At 39.2% G+C, this 25,613-nt stretch overlaps 1 protein-coding gene across 1 annotated transcript; it reads left to right on the forward strand.

Moving 5' to 3' along the window:
* The first annotated feature begins 829 nt into the window (after positions 1 to 829).
* On the forward strand, positions 830 to 25,613 carry SLC40A1 (solute carrier family 40 member 1). The gene is made up of 8 exons (XM_060106599.1): positions 830 to 1,016; positions 1,510 to 1,577; positions 7,238 to 7,397; positions 10,112 to 10,227; positions 15,426 to 15,552; positions 22,008 to 22,250; positions 23,061 to 23,714; positions 24,897 to 25,613. Exons 1-8 carry the CDS (start codon positions 974 to 976, stop codon positions 25,208 to 25,210), a joined length of 1,725 nt encoding a protein of 574 aa, XP_059962582.1. The 5' UTR covers positions 830 to 973; the 3' UTR covers positions 25,211 to 25,613.

Raw genomic sequence — 25,613 nt, forward strand, 5'->3', positions numbered from 1 at the left:
CTGGCTCTTTGAGGGAAGCCCCGATATGCAGTCCTGGGAAGAAAAGACATCCTCTGCCGCAGGCGGGCCGGAATGGGAAGGCCAGGAAAGCGGCCACTGTGACACGGATTATATTTATTTAGATACCTATATTAAAAATGATTTTCGTTAACAAAACAACAAAAAAAGGATGTTCCCCCACCCCCAAGCCCGGGCTGGCGCTTTGCACGACGACCGTCGGCGGCCGCCCTCTCCCCGACTGGCCAGGCAGCTGGTGCGAAGAAGCGCGGCTCGGCCCCGGGCTTGCCGCTCGCCTCTCCCCGCCGCCCCGCCGGCTGGGCGCGCGGTCCCGCCCTTCCCGGCCGCCCGACCTCCCCGATCTCTTCTCGCGGCCTCCCGGAGGGCGGAAAACCCGGCGAGCCGAGTTCGTCCGGCGACGGTCCCCGCAGGCCCGCGGGTTGCTCGCGGCCAGTCGGACCCTTGCGCCGCGGGCGGGCGGCGACTCCTGGCAAAAGGGCGTGGACGGCGGCAGGGCCCCTGGCCTTGCGCTGCAGGGACGCCCAGATGTCCCCGAGAGGGCGGGGCGGCCCGAGCGGCGGCGGCCGGAGCTCCGCCCCAGGCCTCGTATAAGGGCCGGCCTGAGCCAAGCCCGCGGCGGCGGCGGCGGCAGTGGCGGCAGCAAACACGGGACACCCGACGCGGCTCGGCTGGCCTGTTGAGCCTCCCACCCGCTTCCATAAGGCTTTGCCTTTCCAACTTCAGCTACAGTGTTGGCTAAGTTTGGAAAGAAGACCAGAAGAAGACCCCCGGGCCGTTTTTCTTTTCTTTTTTGTTTTGTTTGTTTTTTTGGTATAGTCGTCGTCGGGGGCTGTTTGCACAGAGCTGTTGTGTTTTCAGCGGCGCTCTCTTCAGTTCCTTGCACTCCTCTTAACAAGCACCTCAGCAGGAGCGGCAGCCGTAGCAGCAGAAGAGCAAGCGGGGGGCGCCTGGTGTCATGACCAGGGCAAGGGAGCAAAACCGCCTGGGAAGATGCTGTGGTGAGTGGACCGAACGCATGTGGTAGAAACAGGCTGCGCAGTGGAGACCGGCACCTCCACGCAGGTGTTGGAGGAATGGGGCTCAGCTGTTAACCAGTGTGATTAGTAGCTCGTTCGACTCATATTTTGTTGGGGGTTAAGGAAGAAAGGCATTTCAAGGTATGGGAAAAGGGGCGTGCACACAAGCTAGGATGGAGAAGTAGACTGGGTAGTTTGGATGATCTTGTCAAAAATAAAATGGAGTTAAAGAATGTTGTTGAACCAAGAGCTTTTTTCACTTTATGTGAAGCTATGCAGTTATTGACCAAGAGATCGTGCTGAATTTTTCATCGACCCATCAATTTCTAGGTGACTTGATGAAATGTACATGGTTTGCCCCACAAAGTAGTTTTTAATAATTCTGTTTAATAAGGACAAATGAGTAAGCATTCCAATCTCAGCTCACTCAAGTGACTAAATACGCTTTTTATCTGCCTACTGTGTGTCTTTGCAGGATCCTTAGCAAACTACCTGACCTCTGCAAAATTCCTTCTCTACCTTGGTCATTCTCTATCTACATGGGTAAGTGAAAATCTACAGTAATTCTTACAACATGCTTGCACAATTTCTTGTTTCCTCTCATTTGGGCCAGTTGTATTAAGCCATCTTGCAGTTTTGTCATGCAGCTAAAGAAATAAATCAACCAAACATACATGCTGTAACGAAAAAGTTATTTTCACCAAAGATATTTTCCCATAGGTGTTAGTAAATGCTATTAATTATTGAGCTGTCATACTTTATGTAGACTGGCAGCTATCCAAAAACAGGATTAACAAGGACAGGACTATTTGCGTTGTTTGTAAATTGTATTTTGCATTACAAGGGTTAATAAATGGTAATATCTGCTACTAAGAATGGATGGATGTCTCATGGACCTTCTATTTTTTCACATTTTAAGATATTTCTCTGTTTTCTTCTTTTGTTAAAATTATAAGTTCCAGCCTACTGCGCTATGAAAATACAGTAGAATAGTGGAGTGACTGAGTTAGGCTAAAAATAGCATTCTAAGGTTAATTTAAATATATTTTACCCCAAGAACAAATATCTGAGTGATGAAAATTCTGGTCTTTTAAAATGTTACCTGTAGCTAGATATGTGTGGGGCATCTCAGTCTATCTTAAAAACCATCATCCAACGAAAACCAGCAACTGACTCATAATTCTCGCTCTGACTTCTTCCATGGTCTTGGAAGAGTCCCAGTGTTTCTGTGAGCCTGGATTCCTCCATCAACACTCCTCAACACAAAAGAATAATGCCCAAAGGATGCTAGATGTGTATTTAATTAATGATGATTGGAACCTTTTAAATTAAACAATTGGTCTTATTGTTTAAAAGCAATAAACCTGCGTAAATTCTATTCATGCCTCATGTATGATATTTAATTTAAAAGAACTGTAAGTAAGGGGAAAGAATTTTGAGAGTAAATTTTGTGAATGTTACTTTCTTTTTAAACTGGAAACTTCTTTTGGATCGTTCTTAAGACATGAATGCAAACTATTGTATGAGGAAATCTGTACCCATGCCCTTGGGAAATTATTAAGCTAAGTTATCAGCTCTTTAAGAAATAGCAGTTCAAAGATGGCTTTTTTAGAAAGGCCAGCTTCTTTCTCCCCAGAGGCTTAGACAGGGATGACTCTGCAAATACATGTAAACAAGGTGGACTTGGCGTGAGTTTCATTTCCAATAACTGATGATTCTGAGTAGAAATTGAGTGAAACTACCCTTAATTAATTTAAATCCAATTAAATTGTTCTTCCAACTTAATTCAGTAAGTATTAAGTATTTTTAAAAAACCCAATAAGTGATGGAGATAGTTTCTGAAATTCTCACCTTGTGGTCTGGACCTATCTCTTAGGGGAAGAAGGTGCCTAACTTCCAAACACTGATTAGGTTTAAGGTTTATGCGACCTTTCATTATTAGGTTGGCAGGTCAGATTTGCCAAAGGAGTGGAACTGTGATTGTTCCAGGAGGCTCTTTTTTGTCATGAATGAAAAACACAAGAAAAGTGACAGATGCTTACTCCAGTCTTACAGTAAATTGAGCAAAAGGAGTTCTTCTGGGAAACTTGGATTAAAACAAAACAAAACACAGCAATTGTAGTCGTGTACGTTGTAGTGGATTTTCACTTACTGCAGAGGAGTCCAAAAGAGGAATCCTCTCTAATTCAATCTTTTGAGTTTTGTCTCCTGTTTGACACTTTGCCTGATTTTATTACAACAAAAGATGTCTGCTTGTTTATTATATACGTGTATACATGCCTATCTATGCATTACCCTACTGACTCTGCTGAATCATGGTTTCCTATATACACTGAGTATAGAGGTGTTAGGGTAGAAGGTTATATTGCATTAGGTTTGTGTGAGGTTGAATGCTTTTTATTTCTGACTTCATTTCTTTCCGCCAGTGGATCAATATATTTTACTCTATACTACTGGAATACAAAGTATGGTAAGAAGTGGATCCTGTCATCAAGGAGTTTATAATATAATTCAGGTTGGGCTTTAAAAAAATATATCTAATTACAAAAAAATAACTAACAGTGTAAGGCAGTGAAAAAGGGTGGCCAGTGCTGATATCTTATGCATTATGCTATGGACTGTCTCCATTTTTATGCCATATGTCTGCATGGTGCCAGATCTTACTTCCTTGGGTTTCTGCTCATAGGTCTTTAACTACTTCATGCAAAATGCCACCTTCCTGCCCCACCCTACTGCATTTTTCCTCATAGCATGTATACCACCTGGCCTGTTCTAGATTTGTTTTTGGTCTCTGTTCACTGGGATGCAAGCAGCATGAAAGCATGAATCTTGATTTTTGTGCACTGCTGAATTTCTAGTGCCTGCAGTAGAGTTGTTGAGTACATAGTAGCCTCTCAAAAAGTATTCAGTGCATTAATGACTGTGATCATTCATTCACAGACATTCATTTGGCCTTTGGCTTTCAGTGCACTGGAGGTAGATGAACATGTAAACAAATCTTCAAAGTATGATGAGAGCTTGTGGGAGGGCAGGAAATGGATGTTAGGAAGGAATGGATGGGTGGGCCTGAGATTGCACTTGGTCAACCTTTACAGAGAGTTTACCTGATTCTTGGGCTTTGTGAGTGTAGAGTCTGTTGCTTTGTAAAGCCGAAACCCTTTGGAAATCGGGGCAAGTGGAGCAGTTTTTGTTTGTTTGTTTATTTGTTTTTTAATTTATTTATTTATTTTATTTTTGGCTGTACTGGGTCTTTGTTGCTGTGCACGGGCTTTCTCTAGTAGCGGCAAGGGGGAGCTACTCTTTGTAGCGATGCTCAGGCTTCTCATTGCAGTGGCTTCTCTTGTTGCAGAACACAGGCTCTAGGTGCACGGGCTTCAGTAGTTGTGGCACGTGGGCTCAGTAGTAGTGGCTTGCGGGAGCACAGGCTTAGTTGCTCCGTGGCATGTGGGATCTTCCCGGGCCAGGGCTCAAACCTCTGTCCCCTGCATTGGCAGTTGGATTCTTAACCACTGAGCCACCAGGGAAGTCCCGAGTGGAGCAGTTTTATTCCTGTCCATCAAGGAGGAGGCATGCCATACAGGAATAAGCAAGAGAGAAAACTTTCATTTCGTAGCACTTGTTTCAAGTCCTGCTTTAAAGCGAAAAAATAAACAAAGAAAGAAGCACCTACTGTATAGCACAGGGAACTATATTCAATATCCTGTGATAAACCATAATGGAAAAGAATATGGAAAAGAGCACATAACTGAATCACTTTGCTGTACACCAGAAACTAACACAACATTGTAAATCAACTATACTTCAATAAAAATAATTTTTTTTTAAAAAGGAAGAAGCAATAGTAGTGGAATAATATTTCTTATTCTTTATGTTAAGAAAGAGGAAATTCACTCATGGAGGCAACCTATGATTTGAGGCATTTATGTGTTTTTCTCTTTTCAGAGGAATAGAGATTAGGATAAAGTACCTCCCCTCACCTCATGCCATTTTATTCTAATCAAATCTAAATTTGTTTCTTATGTTAAAGATTAAGAAAATAACTTAATTTGTTATTCTTATTGACATTTTTTTTTTTTTTTTTTTTTTTTTGCGGTACGCGGGCCTCTCACTGTTGCGGCCTCTCCCGTTGCGGAGCACAGGCTCCGGACGCGCAGGCTCAGCGGCCATGGCTCACGGGCCCAGTCGCTCCGCAGCATGTGGGATCTTCCCGGACCGGGGCAAGAACCCGTGTCCCCTGCATCGGCAGGCGGACTCTCAACCACTGCGCCACCAGGAAAGCCCCAATTCTTATTGACATTTTTATCTTAATGTGTAAACTTGTCTTTTTATTGGTTTCAAACAAATTGTATGTGTATATATATTTTTAGTCATTTAGTACAAGGGTATTTGAAATGTAATTCCAACTTAAATGGAAAAGATTTCTATTTTCAAAGCAAACTTTAAAAAGCTGTCCCAGAAATATGAATTATGGTACTGATTAAGTGTCAAACTTCTTGAACATTCATGGAGCAAATCTAATGTACCAGAACAATATAGTTCATAAATAAGTCTTATTCTATACTCATTTACAGCCGGGATCCACTGCATATCCACTCCTTTGTTGATTCCGCAGTTATTTGTTGTGTTTCTACTCTGGGCTGTGCACTGTGCTGAGGGTTGAGAGTGCAGAAGGTTCTAGAGCTCACATTCCAGACCATCGAGTGAGAATCAGTCTTTCAAGCATGGTATTTCCACTGGCTTCCAGTGTCTGTTTTAATGTTTACTTGGCCATGTTCACCCTATCCCTCAAGGCCCTAATCTTATGTTAATTTTAAATTGTGGTTCTAAACAATGTTCATAATCCTCTACACTGAAGTTTCTGTACCTTGGCACTATTGACATATTGGGTTGGATAATTTTTTGTTGTGGGGGACTGTAGATGCCAGTAGTAAATCCAGCCTCGCAGATGTGACAACCCAGAATAGCTCCAGACATTGCTTAGTGATCCCTAGAGGGTAAAATCACCCCCACTTGAGAAATACTGGTGTACATGAAGTTTATTGTAAATGATTGCTACAGAATATGTGCATCAGCTTAACTTTGGATGCATAAGATTGTTGTCTTGCCTTTATTAAATGTTTAAAAGCATTTGCCATACTAGGATAATACTTTGCTCCTTATTCATTAAATTTTTCAGGAGGATGTTAAGAGACATTGGAAAGAACTAGGAGTGTAGTACTACTTCCAATCCATAAGGAGCCTAGCCTGGAAAGTTAGTTTCCTGTAGTGATTTCTTATAGGGATAGGTTATGATAGAACATTGTTGTCCTGTTTTAGGTTAACCTAACAAGTCAGGGATGGAGCCTAAGAGCTCATAACAAGGTCCATTATAGATTTCTTACACATTAATTTGCCTGACTCATGTAAAAGCTTCTGTTATTCCACATTTTGCAGCAATGAATTCCAAAATTCCCTATATACTCTAGGGAGTGAAGAAATAGTTTTTCTCCCCTTTCAAAATTTGTCTGTGTCGAAAATAACTACTGTGTCGAAAATAACTAAATAACTACTTATGTATTTATTTCTAACATCTTCATTCATATGGTGCCAGAATTTGCACATATTAACTTCATCTTTCTGATTGTTCTGCTGTTTTATGACTTTGAAATTTATTTGTGAAAATAGAACACAGATTTTAGAATGTTAGGGATAAAAGAAACTTGAGAGGTCATATAGTCCGTTCTTACCATTTTACAAATTGGGAAACTGGCTCTTTCTTGACATTCAAGGCATAACTGATATTTGTAAACTATACCTGTTTCATTCTGGTTCAATAGCAAACTCCTTTATGCCTTTCAAATCAGAATAGGTAAATCCCAGGACCGGCTAGAAACCTGATACAAAAAGGAACAGGTTTTATCTCAAAAAAACCTCCTTGGGCTTGGAAACTGTATTTTTTTTCTAGAATGATAGGGAGTACGTTTGTTTCATTAACGTCATGCTTTTTACGGGTTTACTTAGTATCTGGGCAAGAATATTTTCCATTGTGCCAGGACAAACAGTTTTAACACCCGACTACATTCAATCCATAGAGGAATTGTTGACTTTGAGAATCTCATAATGTAGCCGGAAAGTGCCCTTTTGTTAAGGAAGCAACTTCTTGAGCATAATTGACTAGCAACCTACAACATTTTATCAGAACCTTTTATCTTCTCTTATTCAAGGGGGATCGGATGTGGCACTTTGCAGTGTCTGTGTTCCTGGTAGAGCTCTATGGAAACAGCCTTCTCTTGACTGCAGTCTATGGGCTGGTGGTGGCAGGGTCTGTTCTGGTCCTGGGAGCCATCATTGGTGATTGGGTGGATAAGAATGCCAGACTTAAAGGTGAGTGGTGTTATAAAAGCCTTTGTGTTTGTGGGACTAGTGCCTGAGCTAGAGAGAAACCTCTGTGACTAACCCACTTTTTTTTTTTTTTTTTTTTTTTTTTTTTTTTTTTGCTGTACGCGGGCCTCTCACTGCTGTGGCCTCTCCCGTTGCGGAGCACAGGCTCCGGACACACAGGCCCCGCGGCCATGGCTCGCGGGCCCAGCCGCTCCGCGGCATGTGGGACCCTCCGGGATCGGGGCACGAACCCGCGTCCCCTGCATCGGCAGGCGGACTCCCAACCACTGCGCCACCAGGGAGGCCCTGTGACTAACCCACTTTGCGTCTGTAGCCGCCACCTGAGTGATGGGGTGCTCGGTGGCAGCACCTCTGCATGGAGGGTCCTGGGGCTCCTGCCCAAAGTTGGGATGCCAGGATACTGAGTTTATAGATTTTGTGGGGTATCTTTTTTGGCTGTTCGTAAATTACAAATGTTAATGATTAACACCGTGGCACTTTTCTGCGAACCATGTTAAACATTAAGAGTTTACCTAACTCTGGCATCCTCTAACCATGACTTGCACTGGAGTTCGTTTAATGTGACGTTCCTGGGACAGCTTTAACATCTAGCATCTGGGTTACTGTGTTTTATATATAGGCAGGTGTGTAGAGGAAGTGAAAACAATGGATTCAGAAAAGAATACCTGAGTCTGGATCACAGAGAGCTGAATTATACATTTTTGAAGAAAAAAGAAGAAATGATTATATATTGACATTTATTCTAGAGCATTAATACTGAACTCATTAAGTATTGTATAGGAAAGAGAGAAAGTGAATGAACAGTTTAATTATTCAGAATTTAAGGGCAATTTGGTTAATAATTCAGGGCAAAATTTTCCTGAGTACCTCAGTTGATAATGCTAAGACCTGGCCATGTCTATCCTAGACACTGGGGAAAGACTGAGGTATCTGTTTCTTTCAGTGCAGGATAACTGCCCCCGGATAGAGAGCAACTGGATTATCAAATTCTAGGACTTGATGCTATTAGTAAAATGGCCAAGATGAACATTTTTCTATTTTGAGAATCGATAGACCAAAACACATATAGAAAAAGGTTTTGTATCCTGGAAAAAAAATTCCTACTTATTTACATCATTATACGTAGGAACGTGGGAATGTTATACATAGACACCTTTAACCTTATGACTGTTGAGCACTGAAATTGTAGTTTAGGATAGAATGTTGAGTTGAAGAAGAGTGTGGTGGGATAGCAGTCTTGCACTTATCCTATGTAATCAACTCACGTGACAACCTCCATGAAAATCTTCTTTGATGTCTCTAGGCTGAGTTAACCAGAGACACTTTTTTTTCCTGCACTCACTCCCATGAAGCTTTGTTAATACCTCTGCTATTGCACTTATGCTCTTATAATTATCCTTTAACATGTCTACCTTTCCTCTGGTCTGTGGGGTCCTGAAAGCCAAGAACCTCATTCGGTTGCTATTTAATAGCCTTGTGCAATGAATGAATGAATTATATGTTGGGATTTTATTTCAAATTAATTTCAGAAAGCAGTTTGTTTTGTCTCAAGGCTTTGATATAATCTTCCAAGCCAGAATGAGCTTTACTGTCCTTACAGGCAAGAGCTGTAATTATACCTTACATATACAACCCTCTGTATTTTTCAAAGTGCTTTCAAAGCATTTTATTTGAGCATCAAAATGACCCCGTAAAGTAAGGAAGGCAGGTATGTATTATATCCTCACCTTATAGACACAGACATAAGAGATATTAAGTATTCTGCCCTAGATCGTCTTCCCTCGTGAGTGGCAGAGAAAAGACTACAAGGTGTCCTTACCTGGTATCCTAACCTGTCCTTATGCCAGCCCTTTATTTACATGGGTGCCTCAGTCTCAGAAAGTTGGCATTTTCTGTGAGAAAAGGTGTAGTTTAGAATTTCATAACAATGCAAATAGCTTTAGTAAAAGGAACACACTGCTGCTTTATTCTTGGCAATTTTTTTTTTTTTTTTTTTTTTTTTTTTGCGGTACGCGGGCCTCTCACTGTTGTGGCCTCTCCCGCTGCGGAGCACACGCTCCAGATGCGCAGGCCCAGTGGCCATGGCTCACAGGCCCAGCCGCTCCGCGGCATGTGGGATCTTCCCGGACCGGGGCATGAACCCGTGTCCCCTGCATTGGCAGGCAGACTCTCAACCACTGCGCCACCAGGGAAGCCCTCTTGGCAATTTTTTATATGTCCTTCCTATTTATCCATACGATCTTACCAAATTCAGCCTGCCATCTAGGAGGTTAAGGCTTCCATGACCTCTTACTTAACCTCCTCCATAACCTCCTACATGTTCTTATTTTTGCCTAAGCTACAAAGGCCTGAGAGGTGGATCTTGTTTATGTAGTTAATATAGTTCTGTTTATGACAGTAAACTTTAAAGAGAATAAACTGTGAAAATGTGAAAATGAAAATGTGGTCATTATGAATGGCTTCAACTAACAGGAAAAATGAGGGGTAGTTCTTTACTCTGTCTGCAAGTTTTACTGGTCTGATGTGATATGCTGGGCCCTACTGGAAATAGTTGAGGCAGGATTTACTTCAGGAATATTTTTCTTTCTTGTAGTAATTTGCATATGCATTAATACAGTAGAACAGTGATGTATGGATAAAAACATCTCCTTTGAGATGTTTTGGTGTATGAACACTTTGTTTCTTTCTCTGTATAGTGGCCCAGACTTCACTGGTGGTCCAGAATGTTTCGGTCATCCTGTGTGGAATCATCCTGATGATGGTTTTCTTACATAAAAAAGAGCTTCTGACCATGTACCATGGATGGGTTCTTGTAAGTTCTCAACAAGATTCTTGATGGTAGAAAATTGAATGTCTGTTAGTGGTAAAAGATGAAAACTCTTTGAGGGAGTATCTTTTCACAAATAGGGCCTGTTAATTTTTTTTTAATAACTGTATATTTACAAATTTAAAGATACCAGAAATACATGGAAGTCAGAAAAAACCAGCATGGAAATTAGAACATGTTCAGAATGGAAAGATAATTTTTAGAATTTAAACATAGCATGTCAAAACCAGTAGGATACTTCTTTTTTTTTTGTAATATTTGAGGATAATTTTAGTAGTAGTATTACTAAAGAACAGTGATTATTTTCAGTCTATAGTCAAAGTATTTCCTTCCCCTTTGTTGAATGATTATTGTGTATAAGTTGTATTAGATGCATTTGAATGATAGAAAAATTATTCAAGTGTGGATCCTGTAGGGAGATTAGATGTGACACATAATAACTATGATACATGGTAGCATGGTTAAGTGCCTTCACGAAAAATGGAGTTCTGGGTTGGCCATTTAGGTGGGCCTTGAAAATGGGATGTTATTCTCCCAAGATTTCATTATGAAATATTTCAAACATTCAGCAAAGTTGGAAGAATTCTCCACTGAACACCCATATACCTACCACTTAGTTTCTACTTCTGCCATTTTATTATACTTGCTTTATCATATATTCATCCATTGGCACATCCATCTTCCATCAATCCCTCTTTGTTTTTAAAATTTATTTTCGGAATGATGGACTGGCATTCATAAAGGCATGAAAATAGGGGAAGCACAGTTTATCTGAGTGATGGATGTATGCAACACACAGAGAAGGTTTGAAAAGTGTAGGAAGGAGAGTTTCTATTGTCAGACTGAACTTGGACTTTATATACATTATGAAAATAATATTATGTTATAGACCAAGTTTTTCTATGAGAGTGTATGTTTGTTTTTGTAATATAAGAAATTATGAAAATAGTATTACATTTTTCATTTTTTAAATGCAGTTTCTCAGAAACATGTTCATGTGTAAATATAGAGCATGGAATGCAGTGTAAAGACAATGTGCTGCATTTGATTTAAAACTGATATACAGAATTTGGTAATGCAGGGAACAGACTACATAATTGACTTAATGAAACTAGTAGACATTTATAAGATGTTTAGATTTTTGCTTGGTTTGTTCTTTTTTTTTTTTCCAGCAGCAGTTCTTATTAGTTATCCATTTAATACATATTAGTGTATACATGTCAATCCCAATCTCCCAATTCATCACACCACCACCACCAACCCCTGCCGCCGCCGCTTTCCCTCCTTGATGTCCACGTTTGTTCTCTACATCTGTGTCTCAATTTCTGCCCTGCAAACCGGTTCATCTGTACCATTTTCTAGGTTCCACATATCTGTATTAATATACAATATTTGTTTTTCTCTTTCTGACTTACTTCACTCTGTATGACAGTCTCTAGATTCATCCATGTCTCTACAAATGACCCAATTTCATTCCTTTTTATGGCTGAGTAATATTCCATTGTATATATGTACCACATCTTCTTTATCCATTTGTTTGTCGATGGGCATTTAAGTTGCTTCCATGACCTGGCTGTTGTAAATAGTGCTGCAATGCACATTGGGGTGCATGTGTCATTTTGAATTATGGTTTTCTCTGGGTATATGCCCAGTAGTGGGATTGCTGGGTCATATGGCAATTCTATTTTTAGTTTTTTAAGGAACCTCCATACTCCTCTCCATAGTGGCTGTATCAGTTTACATTCCCACCAACAGTGCAAGAAGGTTCCCTTTTCTCCACACCCTCTCCAGCATTTGTTGTTTGTAGATTTTCTGATGATGCCCATTCTAACTGGTGTGAGGTGATACCTCATTGTAGTTTTGATTTGCATTTCTCTAATAATGAGTGATGTTGAGCAGCCTTTCATGTGCTTCTTGGCCATCTGTATGTCTTCTTCAGAGAAATGTCTATTTAGATCTTCTGCCCGTTTATGGATTGGGTTGTTTGTTTTTTTAATATTGAGCTGCCTGAGCTGTTTATATATTTTGGAGATTAATCCTTTGTCCGTTGATTACTTTGCAAATATTTTCTCCCATTCTGAGGGTTGTCTTTTTGTCTTGTTTGTAGTTTCCTTTGCTTTGCAAAAGCTTGTAAGTTTCATTAGGTCCCATTTGTTTATTTTTGTTTTTATTTCCATTACTCTAGGAGGTGGATCAAAAAAGATCTTGCTGTGATTTATGTCAAAGAGTGTTCTTCCTAAGTTTTCCTCTAAGAGTTTTATAGTGTCTGGTCTTACATTTAGGTCTCTAATGCATTTTGAGTTTATTTTTGTGTATGGTGTTAGGGAGTGTTCTAATTTCATTCTTTTACATGTAGCTGTCCAGTTTTCCCAGCACCACTTATTGAAGAGACTGTCTTTTCTCCATTATATATCCTTGCCTCCTTTGTCATAGATTAGTTGACCATAGGTACATGGGTTTATCTCTGGGCTTTCTATCCTGTTCCATTGATCTATATTTCTGTTTTTGTGCCAGTACCATATTGTCTTGATTACTGTAGCTTTGTAGTATAGTCTGAAGTCAGGGAATCTGATTCCTCCACCTCCGTTTTTTTCCCTCAAGACCGCTTTGGCTATTCGGGGTCTTTTGCGTCTCCACACAAATTTTAAGATTTTTTTGTTCTAGCTCTGTAAAAAATGCCATTGGTAATTTGATAGGGATTGCATTGAATCTGTAGATTGCTTTGGGTAGTATAGTCATTTTCACAGTATTCATTCTTCCAATCCAAGAACATGGAATATCTCTCCATCTGTTGGTATCTTCTTTAATTTCTTTCATCAGTGTCTTATAGTTTTCTGCATACAGGTCTTTTGTCTCCCTAGGTAGGTTTATTCCTAGGTATTTTATTCTTTTTGTTGCAATGGTAAATGAGAGTGTTTCCTTAATTTCTCTTTCAGATTTTTCATCATTAGTGTATAGGAATGCAAGAGATTTCTGTGCATTAATTTTGTATCCTGCAACTTTACCAAATTCATTGATTAGCTCTAGTAGTTTTCTGGTGGCATCTTTAGGATTCTCTATGTACAGTATCATGTCATCTGCAAACAGTGGCAGTTTTACTTCTTTTCCAATTTGTATTCCTTTTATTTCTTTTTCTTCTCTGATTGCCGTGACTAGGACTTTCAAAACTATGTTGAATAATAGTGGTGAGGGTGGACATCCTTGTCTTGTTCCTGTTCTTAGAGGAAATGCTTTCAGTTTTTCACCATTGAGAATGATGTTTGCTGTGGGTTTGTTGTATATGGCCTTTATTATGTTGAGGTAGGTTCCCTCTGTGCCCACTTTCTGGAGAGTTTTTATCATAAATGGGCATTGAATTTTGTAAAAAGCTTTTTCTGCATCTATTGAGATGATCATATGGTTTTTCTTCTTCAGTTTGTTAATGTGGTGTATCACATTGATTGGTTTGTGTATATTGAAGAATCCTTGCATCCCTGGGATAAATCCCACTTGATCATGGTGTATGATCCTTTTAATGTGTTGTTGGATTCTGTTTGTTAGTATTTTGTTGGAGAGTTTTGAATCTATAATCATCAGTGATATTGGTCTGTAATTTTCTTTTTTTGTATTATCTTTGTCTGGTTTTGGTATCAGGGTGATGGTGGCCTCAGAGAATGAGTTTGGGAGTGTTCCTTCCTCGGAAATTTTTTGGAAGAGTTTGAGAAGGATAGGTTTTAGCTCTTCTCTAAATGTTTGATAGAATTCACCTGTGAAGCCGTCTGGTCCTGGATTTTGTTTGTTGGAAGATTTTTAGTCACAGTTTCAATTTCGTTACTTGTGATTGGTCTGTTCATATTTTCTATTTCTTCCTGGTTCAGTCTTGGAAGGTTATACCTTTCTAAGAATTAGGGCCTGTTAATTTTGATCTCTGTGTCTACTTTAATATACCCTACCATTTTTGTCTTGTTTTGCTTTTTGGCCCTTAACAGGCATTCATTAAGTATTGTTTGAATTTAAATTTCATTCTATTGGTTGTTTTCCTGTTGTTTTGTTTTATTTTATTATTTATTTTTGGCTGCATTGGGTCTTTGTTGCTGTGTGTGGGCTTTCTCTAGTTGCAGAGAGTGGGGGCTACTCTTTGTTTTGGTGCACGGGCTTCTCATTGCGGTGGCTTCTCTTGTTGTGGAGCACAGGCTCTAGAGCGCAGGCTCAGTAGTTGTGGCACACGGGCTCAGTAGTTGTGGCTCATGGGCTTAGTTGCTCTGCGGCATGTGGGATCTTACCGGACCAGAGCTCGAACCCGTGTCCCCTGCATTGGCAGGCAGATTCTTAACCACTGAGCCACCAGGGACGCCCCTTCCTGTTTGTTTTTTAATGGCAGTTCTAAGAGTTTATTACATAATTCAGTTGCTAGTTTTAAGCTCAGTAGTATTAACCTGTAATTTTTTCACACCATTTAAGAAATGTTATCCATATATATATATATATATATATATATATGTATATAAATCTGTCATGATTGTGTTCTTCTAATAATAAGCGGTATTTCTGTTTGAGGACATGGACTAGATAACTTCCCACACTCTGATTTCATGATAACTTGATGGAAAAGAGGAGAGAGATGGGTGTAGTGGAAAGCAGTGAATTTGATGTTCCTATTTAATCTTCTTAGGTATATTTGGATTGATAATGTAGAGTTTCAAAGCCAGGTAGGACAAGAAACCTTCTAGTCTGTTGCCTTCATTTTGTTGATGAGAAAAGTAAGACAAAGTGATGTTAGCTGATTGTCCATTGTCATGCAACTGGAAAGTGTCAGAACTCTGATTTAAATTCAAGTCTTCTCACTTCCCCTTCACTGTTTTTTCCAAAGGACATATTTGTGGGGGAAATTAAAAACCACCCCTATGTTAACACTTTATGATAACTATGTGACATAAATGTGCATATGACTATTAAAATTTTTTGTATTATGCGTACCACAGATGATACAGATTAGAAAGACATTATGCCCTTTAACGTGACCACTGGTGTTTATTGTTTCATGTGTACAAAGTAGAATGATTTCTTATGATTTTATGAAATGAAATTAAAATAAAAATTTTATTATTATGTTACCAAAGACCATTTTAAACTATATTGTACAGCGAGGTAGGTACAGTATGGTAAAACTGACATTTTAATAATTTTTTCCTGTAATTCCTTAGACTTCATGCTATATCCTGATCATCACTATTGCAAATATTGCAAACCTGGCCAGTACTGCTACTGCAATCACAATCCAAAGGGATTGGATTGTTGTTGTTGCAGGAGACGACAGAAGCAAACTAGCAGGTAATTTGCTTTTCTCTTTCTACCAAATGGGTTTTATCAGGATTCACTTTAAATCAGTGGTAGTAAATGAGGCTTAAGCCTTTTTCTCCAAGTATTTTTTTTAAGAATAATAAATTGAAGTCCTAGTCTTTTTCTTACAACATTATCTGTCTCAGTGCAAAGATTTACCTCACTGTTATGAAGCTAATTTATAGGATAGTGACCTTCTCTTTTATTCTATGCAAACCTGGCAAATAGAAGAACATTTCTTTTGAGCTCTTTCTTTCAAATTCTGTTAACTGTTTCTAAATGTTTTCTTAATACTTAGAACAGTGAAAATCTGACTTGTGATTTTAACAGCCATACTGTGGACATTATTACCAGTACTTACTGGTTATACTATGGATATTGTGTTTATCCAAACAAATGGAAACAACTTAATTCTAGGAGAGACTCTAGAAGTGAATTCCTTCAACTTTAAAGCCATAATTGGTAACTTTTATTACATTTTGTATGGTGTTATGTAACTGCTATTATGAATACTAAAGAAATACAGGATAGAACATAGGTTTTTAAAAAGCTTGCATCTTAGTTGTCCATTGGAAACATATACAAGAGGAGCAAAGAAAGTCTGAAGAATGCTTACAAAGCAACACGTCGATTACATCAAGATTACTTGGGCTCAGAGTAACCTACCTCACTGGATATTCCCCACCAGCCCCCCAGTACAGCACTCAGACACAAATTGGATTGAAATTACACAGAGTAAAGGAGGAAGGGTGCACCTATCTACCGATCAGATCAGCTGAGTCAACTCTGCTGGTCATTGAGATAATGGGTATCACAAACACATTTCCCAACCATCCTGACTGACAAGGAAACCATTCCTTGTCAGTGACTTCAGTGGCTTATCAGGACACAGAGGCAAGATTGAGTACTGGGGTCAGCAAGCAACTTTGTTTGACTAGACACGTGATTTAAAAAAAAAAAAGGTAGAAAGGAGGTTGAGAGAAAGGGTACAAAATCTGTGGAAGGTCTACATGAAGAAAATGAAGGATTTGCTTAAAAGTGGTCACTTTGTGGTAGCAGTAATAATACTGCTCCAGATAGAAATACCACAGTGATTTTAGAGAATGGTGAGTGTGGAAGATGAATTTATTAACACATGTGAGTCTGGATTGCAGGAAATTCTCTCTGGAGCTAAAGTAGTGATTCTCACTGATTTTTCTTCCTGTGATCATTTACTAATAGGAAATAATTCCATCTCTCTTTTTTGTCATGTGGAATTAAAAGATAAGACTTTGTCCTTTTTTTTTTGGTGTTTTTTCCCTGTTATTTACTTTCTCTTTTAGTGTGCAATTTTACGGATGTAATACATGTCCATGTTTTAAAATTCAAAGGGCACAAAAAGGATATATTTTGAAAACAGATCACATATATATCTGTTGAAATGTATTTGGGGAAAAAAAGTGGCTTTTAAGGTGATTTTCTTTCTCTTACCTGAATTTCTTAACTCATGTTGACTCTGTGAAGTCTGTAATTGAAAAAAAAAAAAAAAGCCCTGAGTAAAGAGAAAGTTACACTGAATCTTTAATTTGTGCTAAATATCCAAGTAAATAAATAACAAAAACAAAGATCCCACATAACTTTCTGGGATCTTTCTGACTACAAAGTGATATTCCAGAAAAATAACAAAAATATGACTGGCCATTTCTCAGCTGTCCTTCTTTATTTGAGGAATTATTGCAGAGTGGAAAAATCCAGGCTAACCAGTCTATTTTCTAACCTTCTGGAGTTTCTCAAATTTAAGAAAGGAAGTAAGCTGCCTGTTGAACTCTTGTCCACTGTGAATTAGCTTAGGAAGCAGTGCTGTTTCAAATCCAGCCCCTAGAACGGGTTAGTAGCCTAATGAAGGAAAACCTCCATGTTGTTTTCCCTCAGGTTTTGACCTCCGTGTTTGTTTTAAAATTAATTAAAAACCATGCTTCAAAGCAGGAAACAGAAACTTCTTCCATCCTGAGGGTCAGCAAGGCGCTAACCATGGGTTTTTGGTACCATTCCTGCTAGAAGGCAGAGTTACAGAACAGAAAAAAAGGAGGAGGGTAAAGGAAAAGTAGAAGAGAAATTTTTGAGGTTGCCAGCAAAGACTGTTAGAAACCAAGCAGGAGACGGGGCAGGGCTGGCTGAACCGGTGTGCGTTGTGAGGTGTGTGTGTGTGTGTGTGTGTGTGTGTGTGTGTGTGTGCGTGTGCGCATGCGTGCGTGTGTGAGTGATGGGGGAGGGGTGTGCCCATAAAGAGGGAAGGTTGTGAGCTGGATGCTAATTGCTCCCATTTCCTCATCCCAATGTTTCTTGATTTCAGAGGAGTTTTTAAAATTGGAAGTTGTATCACCGAGGGTAAAGAACAAGAGAAATTTTCCCTGGAAGGTTGAAAAGTTTTGTAACTCCAGTGGCATCAGGTCAAAATATAGCTGTTACCATCTAATTTAGACAGCTCCAGGAAAGATGCTCTTTTTCTACATAAATACTGTTAATTAATCTGTTAACTAATTTGTCTAGGTACTTGATTTAGTGTTTTATTAAAACATTCTTTTGAGCCATGACCCTTAACCTGTCAAACCTTTTTGAAACTCATTTCCTTTGCCTGAGTTTTTATTCCATCTGTTGTTTTATTTCCTTCTTCATTTCCTTTGTTAATCACTTTTCGTTAATAGCTTCTGAGGTTTTTCTTGTCCACCATTCTAAAGAAACATCTGCTGGTTGGCTTGATCAAGTACGACAGAACTTTCTTGTTTGAACTCTATTGACTGAAAATTGATTTCATATTTGAGGTAGACAAACCTGCTAGCTACTATTTGCCCAGCAAATCTGTTTTTTATTATTATTCTATGAGGTGTAATATACCTTTTATAATAGTAAGTAGTTACTGAATGTCATGCTCTGTGCCACAGCTGTAGATGAAAACAGTTAAATTGGAATTAAATCAACACATGTTTGTGTGTTTGCATAAGAATAAATACAAACCTGCAAAAAGAATATGTTTGCACATTCAGAGGACCAATTCTTCTCTAGCCTGTTAACAGTAAAATGATTAGGTCTTTTTCAAAATTATTTTTTCATTCATTCTGCTTCAGAAAAATAAAATCTGTTTTCTGAAACTACATCTAAACATTATTAGCTTCCTGAGATAGAAATTTCTAAATTCTAAATAAAAGGTAGAAATTGGTGGCATTAAGAAGCTTCATGAGCACTTGAAAATGGAGGTAGTGAAAGATTAACAAATCATTTTAACTAAATTTTGTTTTTGTTCTGGGGCCTTCAGATCCAAGAGTATATTTTCATTAGTACTTGATTTTTGGATCCAAATTATTGAGTTATTTGGATCAATTCTACACTTCCCTGTTAGGAACTTATTAGTAGGGGCAGATGGAAGTTAATGAGGCCGTGGCAAAAAATGGCTGTGTGTAAGATCAATGAAAACTGCCTTTGCCTCTCAAGTGAAAGGTGAAATATGTCAAAGTTCTCCTGTTATCATATAAGCATTCTGCACACCTAGGACTAATTGGAAGGCATTTGAGGACCAGGAAGAACTAGAGAAAGAATAATGGCAGTTTTCTATTAATGTACTTATTAGTCACGTACTGCTTTTCCCTTAAAGTGCCCCACATGACTGATGAGGACTTGTCTCAATAATTTTCACTCTACTCCGTGAGATAGAGAATGAGAAAGTAGGTTATTTTCTTGACTTCCTCTCCTTTATTCATCTTGTCCTCTACTCTGACTCACCTACATTCCCATGGTCATACCCTAGACCTTGGTATCACCACTAAACCCTCCCTTTTCATAATCTCAATCTCCAGCATCCAAGACTTGAACTATACCTCCTGTCTTTCCAGCTCACTCCTCCTGGTACCCCAGCCATGCTCCAACCTGGTTGGCACCTACAAGCCATTAATTCCACTACCTTTTTACTGTTCATGACCTTTCTTGTCTCTCCTCCTTACCCAGCTTAAATTCCAAGGTCAGTTGTTCCACCCATATGCATGCCTCCTAGTGTATACCCTCAGCTCACCTGGCCTCCTCTCCTTTTGTCACTTTCCTCTCATAAGACCCTGCTTAAATCCATCTCTCCACAGTAGCACACGGCTGGTAAAAAACGTACAACTTTGCTCTGTCTTAAAGCTCAAGACCACTGGATTCAAGTTGGCCCTTTCATGCTGCCAGATGATCATACTCTTTTCTCTGGTCCCTTCCTTCTCCCACTTTCCTAAAGGACTATTTCTCACTTTCTCCTTTCTCCTCATACACTCAGTACCTCCTCTCCCATCCTCACTTTCACTGATGACCTTGCTTTGTATTCTACTGAGAAAATGGAAAAATGAGGAGAGAACTTCCGTGGGCTCCCACCTTCACATCACTCTTCCTCCTTGTACCTGAGGCCGTTTACGTGACCTACACTGTTGAACTGCTTCCGTTCCTAAGAACAACTCTGCCACTTGTGCAGTAGATTCAGATTCCATCCCTTCTCATCTGCTGTATCATTTGCATCAGCATATAAGCATGCTATAACTCTTCTCATCTTAAAAATCCCTGTCTTTACCCCTCTGTCACCCCATTTCTTTGTTCTTCTTTTGAACAAAACTTAACAAAAAGAAATATCTGTACCCACTCTTTCCAATTTCTTTCCCTGGTCAGGGCCTTGCTTTCCATAATGCCAGGGGGGCAACATTCACATTGTGAATCCAGGGGGTGCCACTCTCTTAAAATATAATAGAAATGGTATCCCGTGGAGTTGGCACCAATCTCTTAAACCAACTTCAATCAGGCATTTGCCTTACTGCTCCACCAGAACTATTCTTTTTGAGGTCCTCAATACCTTCCATGTGACCTAATCTAGAGCTGATTGTCAGTGCTCATCTTTGTTGACTTACCAGCATCACTTGCCAGTTGATTACTCCCCTCTCTTTGAAACACTGTTACCTCTTGTCTTCTCGGACACCCTGCTCTCCTGTTTTTTCTCCTCTTTTGCTGATTCCTCCTCATCTTCCTGACCTCTGAACATTGGCATGCCCAGGACTCAGTCCTCAGACCTCATCTTTTCTCATCTACCCTCACTCCCCTGGTGATCTCATCCAGTGTCATTGCTTCAAAGCTCAAGCTGCCGATTACTCCCAAATCTGGCACCTGCTTCTTCCCTAGACCCCAGACCTATATGACTGACTGTCTGCTTGACAGGGCCTCTAGAGATGTATCAACATCTCTAGAACCAGATGCTTATTCTTTTGTCCAAAACCTGATTCTTCTGAAGTCTTGTCTTTCTCAGTAAGTGGAAACTGTCCTTCCAATAGTTGCTCAGGGTAAAAACTTTAATTCCTCTCCTTCTGTCACATAGCATATCTAATCTGTTTTCAAGCCTTCTTGATTCTACTTTAAAGTACATCCAGTATCTATTTCTCCACTTCCATTGCTACTGTCCTGCTCCATGCCACGTCATCTCCCGCCTGTCTCCCTGCCTCTGCACTTGTCTACACCCACCCCCCGCACACACACTTCCTTTACACTGTTTTCTCATCACAGCAGCCAAAATAAACCTTTAAAAATATGTCCCGTGATACCACCTCTCTGTACCTTAACTTCCAAAGGCTTCCTGAGTCATTCAGTGTAAAAACTGAAGTTTGAGTAATAGACTAAGACCTTACATGATTGGGCCAATCTCTCCTCTCTGACCGCATCTCTTCCTATCCTCTCCCTTCCTCACTCTGCTCCAGCCCTACTGGCCTCCTTGCTGTTCCTCTGGGCAAACTCCTCCTGCCCCAGGACTTTTGCACTTCCCTTGGTCTGGAATTGTCTTTTCCCTGATATCCGGGTGACTCACTCTTTTGCCTCCTGCTGCTTCACGCCTCTGCTCTGATGCTCTCTTTTTTTCAGTGAGTTCTTCCCTGACCTTGCCATATATAAAACTGAAATTTCCCCCTTCCCATGAGCACTCTGTATGCCCTTTTTTTTCTGCTTTATTTTTCACTACAATATTTCATGAACATCTGACATGCTCTACATTTACATGCTTGTTGATTTATTATTTTTGTTTTCCCTTGGGAGTGTAAACTTCATGAAGACAGGGAAGGATATTCTTCATTTTTTGTTATGGTGCCAGAATGGTGCCTAGCTCATAATAGGCATTTAATAAAATGCTTGTTGAAATAAATGAATGTAGAGTTACTATTGAATTCATTTTTTAAAAGCTGATGTCAGGCTCATTTATATAATCCCAAGGGAATCACGGTTTTTGAGGCAAATTTAATGACTTGATCCAAACAACAAATGATTTTCTAACAAAATGGTTTGCTTGCAGAATGCTTTTAGAAGTTTACATCTTAGGAGTCTACACTCTTAGTTTATGAGTTGTATTATGTAAGTGGGCAGTCTCTCTTTGATAGATTTGCACACTTATCTGCCTCTTTCGCCTACCTCTGTAGATATGAATGCTACAATACGAAGGATTGACCAGTTAACCAACATCTTGGCCCCCATGGCTGTAGGCCAGATTATGACATTTGGCTCCCCAGTCATTGGCTGTGGTTTCATTTCGGGCTGGAATTTGGTATCCATGTGTGTGGAGTACTTTCTGCTCTGGAAGGTTTATCAGAAAACCCCTGCTCTAGCTGTGAAAGCTGCTCCTAAAGAGGAAACTGAGTTGAAACAGCTGAATGTATACAAAGGTAAACTCAACAAAATGTTTAATCCCTTTATTCTTATTTTCAGACCTTAACTATTGGTTAAGGCTGAAATAATTTTGAATTTATATCAGGTTTAGTTGCCACTGAAGGCCTGCATGAGGTTAAATATATCAATGTGATAGTAAGTCAGAACCCAGGCTCTTGAGGGTCTGAGGAGCAACTCTGGGTTGAACCTCAAGGGGTTGGAATGGGACCCCTGACCCTTTTCCTTAACAGGAACAGCAGACACAGAGGGACAATTCATTGAGGGAGGGCTGGGCAAAGTTGAGCCATAGGAATGGGAAGAAGAGTGGGAGAAGGAGAACAAGAGAATTCCTAGGAGTCTATAAAGAAGGGAGTTAACATGCCCTTTGTAAGACAGTGGAAGGGAGTGAGGACATGAGGTGGGCATTTTTCAAGAAAAGAAGAGGAAGTTGGTCTTCTGAACAAATGTAATCTTAAAAGGGTCCCAGAAAATAAGATTCTGTGTTTCCCCAGACAATTATTATACGTTATCTGATCTGTTTTCCTGCTATTTACTTTGGTGGGATTATAATTTCTGAGAGAGAGGGGAAGAGAGGAGGGGAGAAGTATCAATAGTATTTTGTTTCTTTAACATAAATACTTGGAGATTGTTCCTTGGCTGGAATTCTTAGATGAGTAAAAGAAAATACATTTTATATTGTAGTATCCAAGGGTATCCAAGGGTGATATCCTCCATGGGTGAGGGAAAGGGGAGAAGAAAAAATATTAAGATAGTTGGCTTTTTCCCTCATGTCCCCTCCCTCAAATAATAATGTCTTTTATTAACAGAAACTGAGCCAAAACCCCTGGAGGGAACTCATCTAATGGGTGAGAAAGACCCTGACGTCCATGAACTTGAACATGAGCAAGAGCTAAGTTGTGCCTCCCAGATGGCTGAGCCCTTCCGCACCTTCCGAGATGGATGGGTCTCCTATTACAACCAGCCGGTGTTTCTGGCGGGCATGGGTCTTGCTTTCCTCTATATGACTGTCCTGGGCTTTGACTGCATCACTACAGGGTACGCCTACACTCAGGGGCTGAGCGGGTCCATCCTCAGTATTTTGATGGGAGCGTCAGCCGTAACTGGAATAATGGGAACTGTGGCTTTTACGTGGCTACGTCAAAAATGTGGCCTGGTTCGGACTGGTCTGATCTCAGGATTTGCACAGCTTTCCTGTTTGATCTTGTGTGTGATCTCCGTGTTCGTGCCTGGAAGCCCCTTGGACTTGTCTGTTTCTCCCTTTGAAGATATCCGTTCTAGGTTCATTCAAACAGAACCACTTTCAATTACACCTACAAAAATATCTGAAATCATCTCTACAACTGATATGCACATGTCAAACGGATCTGATCCTGCTAATATTGTCCCAGAGATGAGTCCTAAATCTGTGCCTATAATCTCTGTCAGTCTGCTGTTTGCAGGCGTCATTGCTGCTAGAATCGGTAAGAAATCTCTTTTTGTATATTAATGAACTAAAGTGTCTTTTTGCAGTGTGGTTTCAGATAATTCAACAGTAAGTGGTCTAAAATATTCCCTGAATGTTAATTGAAGCAAGATCCACTATTTATCCTTATGTATCATCCAGTCACTTATTATGAAATATTTATTTTATAGTTTAAAAAAATCTATATTTTTTTAAATATAAATTTAAAAATTTTGTGTGTGTGTGGGTGTGTATGTATGTATACCTTCTTAAAACATGGTTAGGCCTTGAAAATTTTTACTAAATGGTTATCTTACTCTTTTAATGTAGTTTACTTAATTTTTCAAAAGATATTATCAATAATAATTATACTTTTAGTAATTTAGAGTCTTTATATTGCTATAACTTTACCAGAAGGACTGTAATTTAGCAAATATTTCAATGGGACAAGGTAAAAAAAAGGGTTTGGGGTTTAAGTTAAAAAATAAGACAGTAGTTACAAAAAAAAAAATCCTTCAAAGGTCTTCTCTAGCTGATATTTGTTTATTGTATACTTTGCCAAACAAATGGATTTTATAGCTCTGGAAGGGAACATAATGTAAAGACCTCTTACAAAGTAAAATTTAAGTAGTCATTAATAGAGTACGGATGAATTATCTCTGCCTGAAATCGTTCTTGAAATGAAACCATATTTATCCTGTGATACAAAGCAGTTCATTAATTTATCAAAGACATTAATATTTAAGCAAGACAGCTTTATTGTAGGGGCTTTAGAACCCAAACAGTAAATGTATTAATGGTTTAAAGTTTCCTTACACTTTAACGATAACAATATATTAGGTCTACTCATTTTAAACTTTAAAAATACTAGTAATTGTAATAGGATTTATTATGTCTCTGATTTGAGAGTTTTGCTTTCATAGTATGAATAATCACAGAAAAACAGAATTAAGAAGTTTGTAAATTAGACTTATTTTTGTCTTGTGGCTGTAAAAACAATTTCTTTAGCTACTAATAACTCAGTGTTTATTAATGAAAAGTAATTCTCTAAGGCTAGGCTATGATAAATATACATACGGTGACTTTAAGGTAATAGGGTTAAGTATGTATTTTGCACATGTCAACAGATTTTTAATCTGTAAATCTGAAATGTACAGCTATAAGTTAAAATTAAGTTTCTAAAAAATGTCTTTTATTATAGGTCTTTGGTCCTTTGATTTAACTGTGACACAGTTGCTTCAAGAAAATGTAGTCGAATCTGAGAGAGGCATTATAAATGGTGTACAGAACTCCATGAACTATCTGCTTGATCTTCTGCATTTCATCATGGTCATCCTGGCTCCAAATCCTGAAGCTTTTGGCTTGCTCGTATTGATTTCAGTCTCCTTTGTGGCAATGGGCCACATCATGTATTTCCGATTTGCCCAGAAAACTCTGGGCTCCCAACTTTTTGTCTGTGGTCATGGTGATAAAGAAGTTACAGATGCAAATCAAACTAATACATCAGATGTGTAAGACAGTTTAACTGTTGCTATCCCTGTTACTAGGTTATGTAGAGCACATGTGCCTATTTTGTACTTCAAAATTCCAATAAATGGCTCGGTGTCTCTCTCTGGTTTTACCACAGCTATACCTTGAGGGCTAAAAGCTAGTTAGGAAACTTGAGCCAGCAGAAATGAGCTGGTTAATTTCCCTTATATTTAAGGGTGGAAAAAAAATAAAGAAAAACTCAGTTTAAATATGGAGACTAAAATAGTAACACTGATTTTCCCTATTTCTCACGAGTAGGTAAAATTTTACATAAAAGAGTGATTAGTCATGTGAATTAAGTTATTCTTTGGCAGATTTTTATTATCTGTACTAGAATTCAGGTATGTCAGTTTTCCCTAACACTCTTGTTCAAGTCTAACTAATTTAC

The sequence above is a fragment of the Mesoplodon densirostris genome, chromosome 8 (genome assembly GCF_025265405.1).
Source record: "Mesoplodon densirostris isolate mMesDen1 chromosome 8, mMesDen1 primary haplotype, whole genome shotgun sequence".
Lineage (NCBI taxonomy): Eukaryota > Metazoa > Chordata > Mammalia > Artiodactyla > Ziphiidae > Mesoplodon > Mesoplodon densirostris.